We start from the raw sequence: 15,545 nt of genomic DNA on the forward strand, positions 1-15,545 counted from the left end.
GAGACAGAGAGGAAGGGGGGGTGGAGAAGAAAATGGGCACTTCTCCTATGTGCCCTGGCCGGGAATCGAACCTGGGTCCCCCACACTCCAGGCCGATGCTCTACCGCTGAGCCAACCGGCCAAGGCCAAATGTGCTTTTTCTTAATTGTAACTTAGTTTTATGAATTGTAATTTAATTGGTACCTCCTTTGAATTGTGATTAAAGATGACAAAGGTGTTATTTTCAGAGTCTTGACACAGCCTCTCAACTATTCATTCAGTTTCTCTGCGCAGGGCATGTGGGGAATGTTATCATGGACTATTCATAGTTTGTTAGAAGTAGAGCAACACATTTCAAATGTATTTATGGTTAATTCAGCTTTCCTAAAGGATGATTGCTATTTACCCCCTGTCGTCTGCCTCCCTGAAAATTTTACCAGAGAAATTGTTCAGAAGTGATAGAATATTTGGACAGTTACTTAGTCAAAGAGTTAGCATTTATTCGAGTAATTTCTTGGTGATATGTTAATATGTAGGAAAAAAAGATGAGTAAATTGGCTAGGCACAGGAAGTTACTGCATTCGATTGATATATTATTTGTGATGTAAGAATAGACTTGGATCTTGGATAAGTTCTGTTAGCTTCATCAGAATTTAGCATGCTTGTTTAAAATTAAAACTATTTAAAATAGAGATTACCAACTCTATTTTAAGAAATTTATTAAGAGGAATAACATTCCTATTACCTACTACTAAGATATCTTCATTTCTGTTCTTTAACTTTTATACATGGCATTTTTTACAACTCAGTGCTAATGAACTGAGAATAATGTACTGCTTCTTAATCGTCTGCCAGTAATTTTTGTATTCTGAATAGTCTTCTAGTGTTATTGACAGTTGCCTAGCACATATTACCCATTTTTACGTATCATATTTAAATAGAGAACTCAGGCATTTTTTCCATTTTTCTTATAACCATCCAGTTTAGAACTTGTGGTTGAGCCGTGGATTGATGGGCTTTGGGCTGCCCTCACGAAGCATTTTACGTCAAGTAGAGGAAGAGAGATGAGTGGGACTCACACAACAGCATCAGCTGCCTCCCGGGCAATGGACCCTATGGATCCGGAATTAGTGCACATCGAATCACAAGTTGAACTTCTCAGACTAGATGACTCAGGAGGAAAGGATTTTGAGGTTTTGAAACAAAATGCAGTGAACGGAGTTCAATCAAATGCTTTGATTGCAGACTTTGAGTCCTCACTTACCCATTCAATACCTCCACTTTCCCAGGCATCTCTGAATATTCCTTCTTTACCACCAGAATATTTAGAGGTGCAGTTGCATGAATCTCTTGGCCAGGTAAGCATTCTTGCTTTGTAATGTGAATTATCTTACCATGGATGTGTTTGTTTTTTAATTACATTACAGCAGACATCAATAATACTGCATATGGCCTGCTGGCCACATTTGGTCTGCCACCTCTTTTTTGTAAATAAAGTTTTATTGAAACACTGCCATGCCCATCCATTCACAAGTCCTCTGGAGCTGCTTCTGCATTGCAGGGGGTAGAGTGGAGTAGTCACCACCGAGGCCTGTACCTTGTGTGCTGTAGAAGCATTGAATTCATTACTTTTGTCTTTGTAAGAGGTCAGTGTTTTCAATATTTTAGAGAATTAACTTTTTGGTTTCTGTTTTAGAGGTGAGTCAGTCTGAGGACAAGTTATGGGCAGTCAGAATATTATCTCAACAGCTAAACTTAAAGGAGTCAGTAAAAGTAAAATCTCTTTTCCAGTGTGGATTTTTGATATTATGGATGTTCCGTTTTGGAGATTATTCTTTATACTATCTTATAGACCTGTTTTTGTCTAAAATAAGTCTTTTTCTTAGAGTAGTTTTCCTATCAAGTAAATGACTTTAAAGAGGTCTATAAATTTTTGAGCCTAAGTGAAATAATAGCTAACTTCTTCCCATGACTGCCAATACATGGTACCCTGAAATTTCCTATAGCATGCTCAGGGTAAGTTTCCATTGCAGCCAGTCTTTTAATGCAGAACCAAATCCTCTTCCTTAAGAGTGGCTGATTGGAGTTTCATGTGGGCTTTCTTGCATAAACCACACCCTCAAAGCAATGGTCATGGTTTGTGGCTTTTTATTTTCTTTTTAATGAAGTCTTACATATTGGAGAAACAATTTATTGATATATACATATTTTATACACATGTTATATACAGTGCAGGCTCTCAGCACTGACCAGCTATATATTTTATATTATATACACTTACTATATAACCCACTACATATTATGTACATGTATTATATACAGTGCAGGCTCTCAGCACTGACCTGCCATGTATTATATACACATTATATATAGTGCAGGCTCTCAGCACTGACCCGCCACATATTATATACACATTCTATACAGTGCAGGCTCTCAGCACTGACCGGCCACATATTATATACACTTATTATATATTTATACATATACAGTGCAGGCTCTCAGCATTGACCTGCCATGTATTACATACACATTCTATACAGTGCAGACTCTCAGCACTGACCGGCCATGTATTATATACACATTCTATACAGTGCAGGCTCTCAGCACTGACCTGCCATGTATTATATACACATTCTATACAGTGCAGGCTCTCAGCATTGACCTGCCATGTATTATATACACATTCTATACAGTGCAGGCTCTCAGCACTGACCAGCCATGTATTATATGTATTATATACACCTATTATATACAGTGCAGGCTCTCAGCACTGACCTGCCATGTATTATATACACATTCTATACAGTGCAGGCTCTCAGCACTGACCCCCCATGTATTATATACACCTATTATATACAGTGCAGGCTCTCAGCACTGACTGGCCATGTATTATATACACATTCTATACAGTGCAGGCTCTCAGCACTGACCCCCCATGTATTATATACACATTCTATACAGTGCAGGCTCTCAGCACTGACCAGCTATGTATTATATACACCTATTATATACAGTGCAGGCTCTCAGCACTGACCTGCCATGTATTATATACACATTCTATACAGTGCAGGCTCTCAGCACTGACCCCCCATGTATTATATACACCTATTATATACAGTGCAGGCTCTCAGCACTGACTGGCCATGTATTATATACACATTCTATACAGTGCAGGCTCTCAGCACTGACCCCCCATGTATTATATACACATTCTATACAGTGCAGGCTCTCAGCACTGACCAGCCATGTATTATATACACATTCTATACAGTGCAGGCTCTCAGCACTGACCAGCCATGTATTATATACACATTCTATACAGTGCAGGCTCTCAGCACTGACCCCCCATGTATTATATACACCTATTATATACAGTGCAGGCTCTCAGCACTGACCTGCCATGTATTATATACACATTCTATACAGTGCGGGCTCTCAGCACTGACCAGCCATGTATTATATACACATTCTATACAGTGCAGGCTCTCAGCATTGACCCACCATGTATTATATACACCTATTATATACAGTGCAGGCTCTCAGCACTGACCAGCCATGAATTATATACATCTATTATATACAGTGCAGGCTCTCAGCACTGACCAGCCATGTATTATATACACCTATTATATACAGTGCAGGCTCTCAGCACTGACCCCCCATGTATTATATACACCTATTATATACAGTGCAGGCTCTCAGCACTGACCTGCCATGTATTATATACACATTCTATACAGTGCAGGCTCTCAGCACTGACCCGCCATGTATTATATACACATTCTATACAGTGCAGGCTCTCAGCACTGACCGGCCATGTATTATGTACACATTCTATACAGTGCAGGTTCTCAGCACTGACCCGCCATGTATTATATACACATTCTATACAGTGCAGGCTCTCAGCACTGACCCGCCATGTATTATATACACATTCTATACAGTGCAGGCTCTCAGCACTGACCTGCCATACATTATATACACCTATTATATACAGTGCAGGCTCTCAGCACTGACCGGCCATGTATTATATACACATTCTATACAGGGCAGGCTCTCAGCACTGACCAGCCATGTATTATATGTATTATATACACCTATTATATACAGTGCAGGCTCTCAGCACTGACCGGCCATGTATTATATACTCATTCTATACAGTGCAGGCTCTCAGCACTGACCAGCCATGTATTATATGTATTATATACACCTATTATATACAGTGCAGGCTCTCAGCACTGACTGGCCATGTATTATATGCACATTCTATACAGTGCAGGCTCTCAGCACTGACCCCCCATGTATTATATACACATTCTATACAGTGCAGGCTCTCAGCACTGACCTGCCATGTATTATATACACATTCTATACAGTGCAGGCTCTCAGCACTGACCTGCCATGTATTATATACACATTCTATACAGTGCAGGCTCTCAGCACTGACCTGCCATGTATTATATACACATTCTATACAGTGCAGGCTCTCAGCACTGACCCGCCATGTATTATATACACATTCTATACAGTGCAGGCTCTCAGCACTGACCTGCCATACATTATATGCACCTATTATATACAGTGCAGGCTCTCAGCACTGACTGGCCATGTATTATATACACATTCTATACAGTGCAGGCTCTCAGCACTGACCCTCCATGTATTATATATACATTTTATACAGTGCAGACTCTCAGCACTGACCCACCATGTATTATATACACATTCTATACAGTGCAGGCTCTCAGCACTGACCTGCCATGTATTATATACACATTCTATACAGTGCAGGCTCTCAGCACTTACCTGCCATACATTATATACACCTATTGTATACAGTGCAGGCTCTCAGCACTTACCCGCTTCCAGCCTTCTGTGCAGCCACTGAGTCAAGGTGACTTGACTTGCATTTTGGTAAATGTAAGTTTCTACATTAAAAATACATTAATTGAATTTATTGCAGTGACATTGGCTAATAAAATTAAACAGGTTTCGGGTGTACAATTCTAGAATACATCATCAGTATATTGTATGGTTGTTCACCAGCTTAAGTCAAGTCTTCTGTCACCATTTTTCCTCCTTTATCTTCTACCTCCCCCACCTCCCTTTCCCTTCTGGTCATCAACATACTGTTGTCTGTTTCTTTGAGCTTGTTTTGTTTTGTTTTGTTTTTTGCTTAATCCTTTTACCTTTTTTACCCAGCCCCTCAACCCTCTCTTCTCTGACAACTGTTAGTCTGTTCTCTGTGTTTAGAGTCTGATTCTATTTTGTTTCCTAGTTTATTATTCATTAGATTCCACACATAAGTGAAATCATATGGTACTTGTCTTTCTCTGACTGACTTATTTCACTTAGCATTGCTCTCTCCAGAGCATAGTACTCTCCAGGTCCATCCATGCCATTGCAAAAGGTAAGGTTTCCTTTTTTGTGGCCAAGTAGTATTCCACTGTAAATGTACCACAGCTTTTTTATCCACTCATCTACTGATGGGGGCACTTGGGCTGCTTCCACATCTTGGCTACATATTGTAAATTATGCTTCAATGAACATAGGTGTAGGTAAATTCTTTCAAATTAGTGTTTCTGGTTACTTTGGATATGTTCCCAGAAATGGAAGTGGTGGGTCATAAAGCAGTTTGATTTTTAATTTTTTGAGGTAACTCCATACTGTTTTCCACAGTGGCTGCACCAGTCTGCATTTCCACCAGCAATGCAGGAGGGTTTCCTTTTCTCCACATCCTGGACAACACTTCTTTGTGGATTTATTGATGATAATAGGTGTGAGGTGATATCTCATTGTGGTTTTAATTTGCATTTCTCTGATGATTAGTGATGTTGAACATCTTTTCATGTCTGTTGGCCATCTGTATATCTTTAAAGAAGTGTTAATTCAGGTCCTTTGCCCATTTTTTAATTAGATTATTTGTTTTTTTAATTCAACTTAGGAATATTAAGTTTGTGTAAGATGTAGGGATATTACAGAATTGGGTTTCTTTACAGTTTCCCAGGACCTGTGCTGTCTAATACAGCACAATACCACATGTGGCTACTTACATTTAAATTCATGAAAACTAAATAAATTTAAGAATCCAGGTACCTAATCGTACTTGCCATATTTCAGGTGCTCAGTAGGCACATGGGGCTAGTGGCTCCCATACTGGCCAGTGCAGGTATGGAACATTCTCATTATCGAGAAAGCTCTGTTGACATTTGTCATTGTCTTTAGAATCATCTTTGTAAAATACACACACAGACTATTTCATTTTGCATAGCTCATTAGGAAAACTAGTAGTTACATGAAAATGCTAGTATCTGGTATCAACATCTCAGAAATTCTAATAACAGATAAGGAGTTTAAAATATGGACAAGCTCCTTTTCTGAAAGTTGGAGAAGCATATGTGTGTATTCGCTTACCATAAAAAAAAGAATACTTAAAGAGCCAGGAAATTTTATAATGTCCTATAGATCTTAACTAGGAACTCAGTGAAGCACTCATGTAAGTATTATTGAAAATTGCATTTAGTAATATTTTGTCACGTTTGTTTTTGAAGGAGGAAAGCCAAGTATCTATGACTTCAGTGGATCCAATTTTTCAAGTTCCAATTTCAAAGGCAGTTCAGCTGACTACAAATGATGCCATAAAAACCACTGTTCTGGTAGAATTGGATATTTCAGTAAGTTACAAAATTTATTTCTCAGCACAGTTATGTTGTGAAGAAGTGCAGGGAGACTTGTGTGGTGTTTTAGTCTGGACGCTTAGGAAGAGGGACAGTAGGGCAGGACATCGGCCTTTCATTCTTAACCCATCGTACTGCTCCCCTCCGCATACCTGTTTTCTTCTCGCTTCAGGCAGGGCATAAGGTGAGCAGTGCCTCTGGAGGAGATTCAGCTTGAGAGACTAATGCTGCTGCCTTACACATTTCCACAAAAGAATAATGGGATCACAACAGCATTTTCCATATGAGAAGAGCCCTGAGAGGAAGCTGTTCATCTGAAGTTAGCCAGATCCTGGGGAATAGAGCTCAGACCAGACAATAACAGAACAGTTTATTTTTCAGAGCTCTGTTTCTCATTCTTTTAAGAATCTGGGGGGGAAAAATCACTGACCTTAATTTGCAATTACATATAAACATTTTATTTTACAATTTCAGGGGGCACTTTGTATTTGAACTCTGAACTCCATCTATGAGCCCCTCTTCAGTCCCCTCCTCCCACCAGATTCATTGATATCAGCTTAAGAAGTGGGTGGATAATCCTGAAACCTCAGTGTTGAGTACTTCTTCAGAGTCATGTTGCTCAACCCTTTCTTTAGACCAGTGGCAGTCAACCTGGTCCCTACCGCCCATTAGTGGGCGTTCCAGCTTTCATGGTGGGCAGTAGCGGAGCAACCAACGTATAAATAAAAAGTTAGATTTAACTATAGTAAGTTGTTTTATAAAGATTTATTCTGCCAAACAGCGAAAATCCAACATAAAGTACTTGATAAGTAATTATTATTATATGCTTTAACTTGCTGTTACTCTGCTTTATAAATTTTATAAAGTAAAGTTACTTCTCTACTTTATAAATCACCATTACTGTGGAACTGGTGGGCAGTTAGAAAGTTTTACTACTAACAGAGATACAAAAGTGGGCAGTAGGTATAAAAAGGTTGACTACCCCTGATTTAGATGAGGATCCAGAGAAGTTCAGTGGGTTGCGATTTCAGGAAAAGCAGGATGCATCAAGGCTGTCAACAAAGATTTAATTGAATTTCCTAACAGTAAAAAATACAACAGGCATCAAACTAGATGGTTTTGAGTAGTTTCATACTTCTTTTGAAAGTTTTAATATTCCATATTCTGTGTGCATTAAAACATTTTTTTTTTATTCTGCTGTTCTACACTTCTCTATTAAATAGTAGGGGTTGGCCAGTTGGTGGGTCCAACCTGTCTCCCTCACAGGCTGTGAATGTGAACGTGTGTGGTCTGCGGCCCTTTCCAGGACTGGGCTGTGTTCTCCATCACTGTGTAAATAGACACTGTGGGAAGTAGCTCCTTCTCTCGCCCTTGTTTGTTCCCATCCAGTACCAAGTCAGATGTTACATTTTCCACTCATGAAGGGAAAAATAGTATCCTCTCCCACCCTATTTCTCCCCAAGGGAAATAGGAAAGGAAATTAAGAATCAGTACAGACAGCCTTGAGTAGTTTCTTTTGCTCATAATATTTGTGTGTGCCTGCGTGTATGTGTGTGTATGTTTTTGTAAGAGAGTTTTACATGGATTACTAAAGCACTACTTACTAAGGTCCCTTACAAGGTTGTAGAAAATGAGGAAGGTATTGTAGCCATTCTGTAAATGCTCAAGGATATAAAGCAAAATATTGAATAATTGTGAAATACTGTTTTTAGAATAACTCCTAATAAAGTATATTCATTCAGTTTGTTGGGCTTGTTAGCTTTTTTGCAGTTAGAATCATTTTGTTTCTAGTATTTATATTAAAATTTTCATTATAGTAAAACCTATGGTTTTGTTCATATAGGATTTTTTTTTCTTTCATGTTGGTTCTTCTCTAGAAAACAGATTATTCCTATCAGCCTGGAGATGCCTTCAATGTCATCTGTCCCAACAGTGACTCTGAGGTGCAAAGCCTGCTCCAGAGACTGCAGCTCACAGACCAGAGGGAGTACCTTGTCCTTTTGAAAATTAAAGCAGACACCAAGAAGAAAGGTATGGCCCTGATCTATTTCTTAAGGAGTCCTTGGGCCAACAAATCAGAGGTGACAGTGTGAGTGCGCCCTCCGCCTTGACTCCCATTCAGCACTATAGGGTTGGCCATGTGTCAGTTGAGGAACACAGGCTCTGGTTGGTGTTGCTGGGTTCTTGACCTTCATGTCAGTTAACTGAGTGAGATGATAATGGCTGTTACACTTATTGGGCACTTACAGACATTAAAATGAATGTAACTGGTCTTAGAGAAGCAGGTAAGTTAGTTGGGCAGATGTGTTTGTTGGTTTGTATTTTGCAGTGAACATTTTTTTGTTTAAGTTTATGTATTATAATGTCATATAAGAACTTTATTATAGGAACCTTTTTACTTCTGTTATTTTATTTTAAATTTTTATTTATTGATTTTAGTAAGAGAGGAAGGGAGAGAGACAGGAACATAGATTCGTTCTTATATGTGGTGCTCGAACTGGCAACCTCTGCACTTCGGGACGATGCTTTAACAAACCAAGCTATTTGCCCAACTTTTTAAAAAAAGTTGTTTTTGTATTGTTTATCATAGCATGTTATTGTTTATTTTAATACATAGTAAATAATTGCTTTTTTATAATTAAAGGAAATTGTTTTTGTAGTTATTTGCTTAGAGTCTTGAACCTGAATTCATCACTTCTTTTTTTTTTTTTTTAATAAATTTTTATTAATGGTAATGGGATGACATTAATAAATCAGGGTACATATATTCAAAGAAAACATGTCTAGGTTATTTTGTCATTAAATTATGTTGCATACCCCTCGCCCAAAGTCAGATTGTCCTCCACCACCCTCTATCTAGTTCTCTGTGCCCCTCCCCCTCCCCCTAACTCTCTCCCTCCCTCCCTCCCATGTCCTCCCTCCCCCCACCCCTGGTAACCACCACACTCTTGTCCATGTCTCTTAGTCTCGTTTTTATGTTCCACCAATGTATGGAATCATGTAGTTCTTGTTTTTTTCTGATTTACTTATTTCACTCCTTATAATGTTATCAAGATCCCACCATTTTGCTGTAAATGATCTGATGTCATCATTTCTTATGGCTGAGTAGTATTCCATAGTGTATATGTGCCACATCTTCTTTATCCAGTCTTCTATTGAAGGGCTTTTTGGTTGTTTCCATGTCTTGGCCACTGTGAACAGTGCTGCAATGAACATGGGGCTACATGTGTCTTCACGTATCAATGTTTCTGAGGTTTTGGGGTATATGCCCAGTAGAGGGATTGCTGGGTCATAAGGTAGTTCTATTTGCAATTTTTTGAGGAACCACCATACTTTCCTCCATAATGGTTGTACTACTTTACAGTCCCACCAACAGTGAATGAGGGTTCCTTTTTCTCCACAGCCTCTCCAACATTTGCTATTACCCGTCTTGTTGATAATAGCTAATCTAACAGGGGTGAGGTGGTATCTCATTGTAGTTTTGATTTGCATTTCTCTAATAACTAATGAAGCTGAGCATCTTTTCATATATCTGTTGGCCATTTGTATCTCTTCCTGGGAGAAGTGTCTGTTCATTTCCTCTTCCCATTTTTTTATTGGATTGTTTGTTTGTTTGTTGTTGAGTTTTATGAGTTCTTTGTATATTTTGGATATTAGGCCCTTATCTGAGCTGTTGTTTGAAAATATCATTTCCCATTTAGTTGGCTGTCTGTTTATTTTTATATCAGTTTCTCTTGCTGAGCAAAAACTTTTTATTCTGATGTAGTCCCATTCATTTATCTTTGCCTTCACTTCTCTTGCCATTGGAGTCAAGTTCATAAAATGTTCTTTAAAACCCAGGTCCATGATTTTAGTACCTATGTCTTCTTCTATGTACTTTATTGTTTCAGGTCTTATATTTAGGTCTTTGATCCATTTTGAATTAATTTTAGTACACGGGGACAGGCTGTAGTCGAGTTTCATTCTTTTGCATGTGGCTTTCCAGTTTTCCCAACACCATTTGTTGAAGAGGCTTTCTTTTCTCCATTGTGTGTTGTTGGCTACTTTATCAAAGATTATTTGACCATATATATGTGGTTTTATTTCTGGGCTTTCTATTCTGTTCCATTGGTCTGAGTGTCTATTTTTCTGCCAATACCATGCTGTTTTGATTATCGTGGCCCTATAATATAGTTTAAAGTCAGGTATTGTAATGCCCCCAGCTTTGTTCTTTTTCCTTAGGATTGTTTTGGCTATTCGGGTTTTTTTATAGTTCCATATAAATCTGATGATTTTTTGTTCCATTTCTTTAAAAAATCTCATAGGAATTTTGATGGGAATTGCATTAAATTTTTATATTGGTTTGGGTAATATGGCCATTTTGATTATATTTATTCTTCCTATCCAAGAACAAGGAATATTTTTCCATCTCATTGTATCTTTTTCGATTTCCCTTAACAATGCTTTGTAATTTTCATTATATAGGTCCTTTATATTCTTTGTTATGTTTATTCCTAGGTATTTTATTTTTTTTGTTGCAATCGTGAAGGGGATTTTTTTTTTTAGTTCGTTTTCTAATATTTCATTGTTGGCATATAGAAAGGCTATGGACTTTTGTATGTTAATTTTGTATCCTGCGACCTTACTGTATTGGTTTATTGTTTCTAATAATCTTTTTGTGGAGTCCTTTGGGTTTTCGATGTATAGGATCATATCATCAGCAAAAAGTGATACCTTTACTTCTTCTTTTCTGATATGGATGCCTTTTATTTCTTTGTCTTGTCTGATTGCTCTGGCCAGAACTTCTAGCACCACGTTGAATAAGAGTGGAGAGAGTGGACAACCCTGTCTTGTTCCTGATTTAAGGTAGAAAGTCCTCAGTTTTATGCCGTTTAATATGATGTTGGCTGATGGTTTATCATATATGGCCTTTATCATGTTGAGATATTTTCCTTCTATACCCATTTTGTTGAGAGTCTTAAACATAAAATTGTGTTGTATTTTATCAAAAGCCTTTTCTGCATCTATTGATAAGATCATGTGGTTTTTGTTCTTTGTTTTGTTGATATGGTGTATTACATTAACCGTTTTGCGTATGTTGAACCATCCTTGAGATTCTGGGATGAATCCCACTTGCTCATGATGTATTATTTTTTAATATGTTGTTGTATTCGGTTTGCCAGTATTTTGTTTAGTATTTTAGCATCTGTATTCATTAGAGATATTGGTCTGTAGTTTTCTTTCTTTGTGCCATCCTTGCCAGGTTTTGGTATGAGGGTTATGTTGGCCTCATAAAATGTGTTTGGAAGTATTGCTTCTTCTTCAATTTTTTGGAAGACTTTGAGTAGAATAGGAACCAAGTCTGCTTTGAATGTTTGATAGAATTCACTAGTATAACCGTCTGGGCCTGGACTTTTATTTTTGGGGAGGTTTTTAATAGTTTTTTCTATTTCCTCCCTGCTGATTGGTCTGTTTCGGCTTTCTGCTTCTTCATGACTCAGTCTAGGAAGGTTGTATTGTTCTAGGAATTTATCCATTTCTTCTAGATTGTTGTATTTGGTGGCATATAATTTTTCATAGTATTCTACAATAATTCTTTGTATATCTATGATGTCTGTGGTGATCTCTCCTCTTTCATTTTGGATTTTATTTATTTGAGTCCTGTGCCTTTTTTCCTTGGTGAGTCTTGCCAAGGGTTTGTCAATTTTGTTGATCTTTTCAAAGAACCAGCTCCTTGTTTTATTGATTTTTTCTATAGTTTTTCTGTTCTCTATTTCATTTATTTCTGCTCTGATTTTTATTATCTCCTTTCTTCGGCTGGTTTTGGGTTGTCTTTGTTCTTCTTTTTCTAGTTCCTTAAGGTGTGAAGTTAAGTGGTTTACTTCGGCTCTCTCTTGTTTGTTCATATAGGCCTGAAGTGATATGAACTTCCCTCTTATTACTGCTTTTGCTGCATCCCAGAGATTCTGATATGTCGTATTTTCATTTTCATTTGTCTGTATATATCTTTTGATCTCTGCGCTTATTTCTTCTTTGACCCATTCATTTTTTAGAAGTATGTTGTTTAGTTTCCACATTTTTGTGGGTTTTTCCCCCTCTTTTTTGCAGTTGAATTCTAGTTTCAAGGCTTTATGATCAGAAAATATGCTTGGTACAATTTCAATTTTTCTAAATTTGCTGATATTGTCTTTGTGGCCCAACATATGGTCAATTCTTGAGAATGTTCCATGTACACTAGAGAAAAATGTATACTCTGTCGCTTTGGGATGAAGTGTCCTGTAGATGTCTATCACATCCAGGTGTTCTAGTATTTCGTTTAAGGCCACTATATCTTTATTGATTCTCTGTTTGGATGACCGATCTAGAGCCGTTAGCGGTGTATTGAGGTCTCCAAGTATGATTGTATTTTTGTTAGTTTTTGTTTTAAGGTCAATAAGTAGCTGTCTTATATATTTTGGTGCTCCTTGGTTTGGTGCATATATATTAAGGATTGTTATGTCTTCTTGATTCAACTTCCCCTTAATCATTATGAAATGACCATTTTTGTCTCTGAGTACTTTTTCTGTCTTGTAGTCAGCATTATTAGATATGAGTATTGCTACACCTGCTTTTTTTTGGGTGTTGTTTGCTTGGAGTATTGTTTTCCAGCCTTTCACTTTGAATTTGTTTTTATCCTTGTTGCTTAGATGTGTTTCTTGTAGGCAGCATATAGTTGGATTTTCTTTTTTAATCCATTCTGCTACTCTGTGTCTTTTTATTGGTAAGTTTAATCCATTTACATTTAGTGTAATTATTGACACTTGTGGGTTCCCTACTGCCATTTTATAAATTGCTTTCTGTTAGTTTTGTATCTAGTTTGATTGTTCTCTTTTGTTTTTCTATCATTTGTTTTTGTTTGTTTGTGTTCCATACTTCTTTCCTCTGTTGCTACCTTTTTTCAGTCAAGTGTTTTTGTGGTGGTTTTTTCAAGGGTGGTTACCATTAAGTAATGAAAAGGGTGCCTACCATATTCATTGTAGTACCCTATCTTATAAGTATTTCTGCACTTCATCGTCCTTTGCTACTGTTAATCTCCATCCTCTCCCCCCTTTTTTTCCCTTTGTTGTCACAGTTTAAGTTTGGTTTTATTGTGTTCTTGGTGGAGCTGTTACTTGTGGTGTTGTTTTCTTTTGTTCTTTGAATCTGGTTGGAAAACCTCCTTTAGTATTTCCTGGAGTGGGGGCTTTCTGTTGATAAATTCTCTCATCTTTTCTGTATTTGTGAATGTTTTTATATCTCCTTCATACTTGAAGGATAGCTTTGATGGGTATAGTATTCTTGGCTGAAAGTTCCTCTCTTTCAGGGCTTTAAATATTGGGGTACACTCTCTTCTAGCTTGTAGAGTTTCTGCTGAGAAATCTGATGATAATCTAATAGGCCTTCCTTTATATGTTGTACTCTTCTTTTCCCTGGCTGCCTTGAGAATTTTTTCTTTGTCATTGGTTTGTGTCATCTTTATTATGATGTGCCTTGGAGTGGGTTTGTTGGGGTTAAGAAAACTCGGTGTTCTGTTTGCTTCTTGAATTTGAGGCTTTAGTTCTTTCCACAGGCTTGGGAAGTTCTCACCTATTATTTGTTTGAGTATATTCTCCATTCCATTTTCTTTATCTTCTCCCTCTGATATACCTATTATTCTTATGTTATTCTTTCTGATGGAGTCAGACAGTTCCTGTAGGGCTTTCTCGTTTTTTATTATTTTTGAGTCTCTTTCTTCTTCTCTCTGTGTGCCTCAAGTTGTTTGTCTTCTATTTCACTAATCCTGTCTTCAATCTGGGTTGTTCTGTTAGCTAAGCTTGTTACCTCGTTTTTCAGCTCGTGAATTGAGTTTTTCATTTCTGCTTGATTTGTTTTTATAGTTTCACTTTCCTTGGTAATATATTCTTTGTGTTCATTGAGTTGTTTTCTGATCTCCCTATATTGCCTTTCTGTGTTTTCTTGTATATCTCTGAGTATTTTTAAGATTTCTATTTTAAATTCTCTGTCATTTAGCTCCAAGGCTTCCAATATGTTAAATCTTTTCTCCATAGATTTTTCCACATCTATTTGTGTTACCTCTCTTTCTTTTGTATCCATAATATTCGATTTCCTCTTTCTTATTGGCATCTGAAGGTGGTCTTGTTGATAGCACTAATTAGAATTAATAAAGAGTAAAAAGTAAAAAAAAAAAAAGAAAAGTAAAACACCCCACAAAAAAAAACAGTAATAATTTATTATTTCCCCCTTTTTTCTTTCTTCTCTTTCCCTCCTCTCCCCTCCTCAGGGAAATATCGTGCCTATAATGGAGGGCCTGATTTGGGGTGAAGAGTTCAAGGGGCAAAAAAAGGGAGTAGGGACCTACTAAATGCAAAAAAAAAAAAGGAGGAAAATCTTAGAGAAGCATAAGATGATTTGCTTGTAAGTGATGTTCGACTAAGAGATATAATGAGAGTGATAAGAGAGAACCAGAAAAAAGGACGAAAAAAAAGAATAATAAAGAAGAAAAAAATAAAAATAATAAGTAAAAATCTGTTGTATTAAGTGGAGTGAAGACTAAATACAATGGAGACCTTGGGTTGGGAGGACCCAAAATGCCACAAAAATAAACAAACAAACAAGAAAAAAACAAAAACAAAAGCGAAAAAGAAAAATAAAGCCAAAAAAAGCCTTGAGTCCCAAATTAACTAATTTGTTTGTGATTGAGGATTAAATGGGAGGAAAGTAAAACGAGAAAAGAAAAAACAAATAGAAAGGAAAAAATAAGAAAAAGAGAAAAACAAAGGAAGAAAAAAAAAGGAAGAGAAAAAAACAAAATAAAGCAAAACAAAAAAAAACAAAAGAGGAGAGAGTGAGAGTTAAGTGTTTTGGAGTATAACCTTAAAGGAGGGTGAGGAT

The 15,545-nt window shown here is 37.1% G+C and overlaps 1 protein-coding gene across 2 annotated transcripts in view; it reads left to right on the top strand.

Annotated features, from left to right (window-relative positions):
• Window positions 1–15,545, top strand: part of MTRR (5-methyltetrahydrofolate-homocysteine methyltransferase reductase) — a 43,577-nt gene that overhangs the window by 9,428 nt on the left and 18,604 nt on the right. For both annotated transcript variants that reach the window (XM_066243538.1, XM_066243546.1), the window contains exons 5-7: window positions 962–1,337; window positions 6,531–6,653; window positions 8,534–8,687. In XM_066243538.1, coding sequence (XP_066099635.1) covers window positions 962–1,337; window positions 6,531–6,653; window positions 8,534–8,687 — 653 coding nt within the window. The remainder of the gene's footprint in view (window positions 1–961; window positions 1,338–6,530; window positions 6,654–8,533; window positions 8,688–15,545) is intronic.

Source organism: Saccopteryx bilineata, chromosome 1 (genome assembly GCF_036850765.1).
Source record: "Saccopteryx bilineata isolate mSacBil1 chromosome 1, mSacBil1_pri_phased_curated, whole genome shotgun sequence".
In the NCBI taxonomy this organism is placed as follows: domain Eukaryota; kingdom Metazoa; phylum Chordata; class Mammalia; order Chiroptera; family Emballonuridae; genus Saccopteryx; species Saccopteryx bilineata.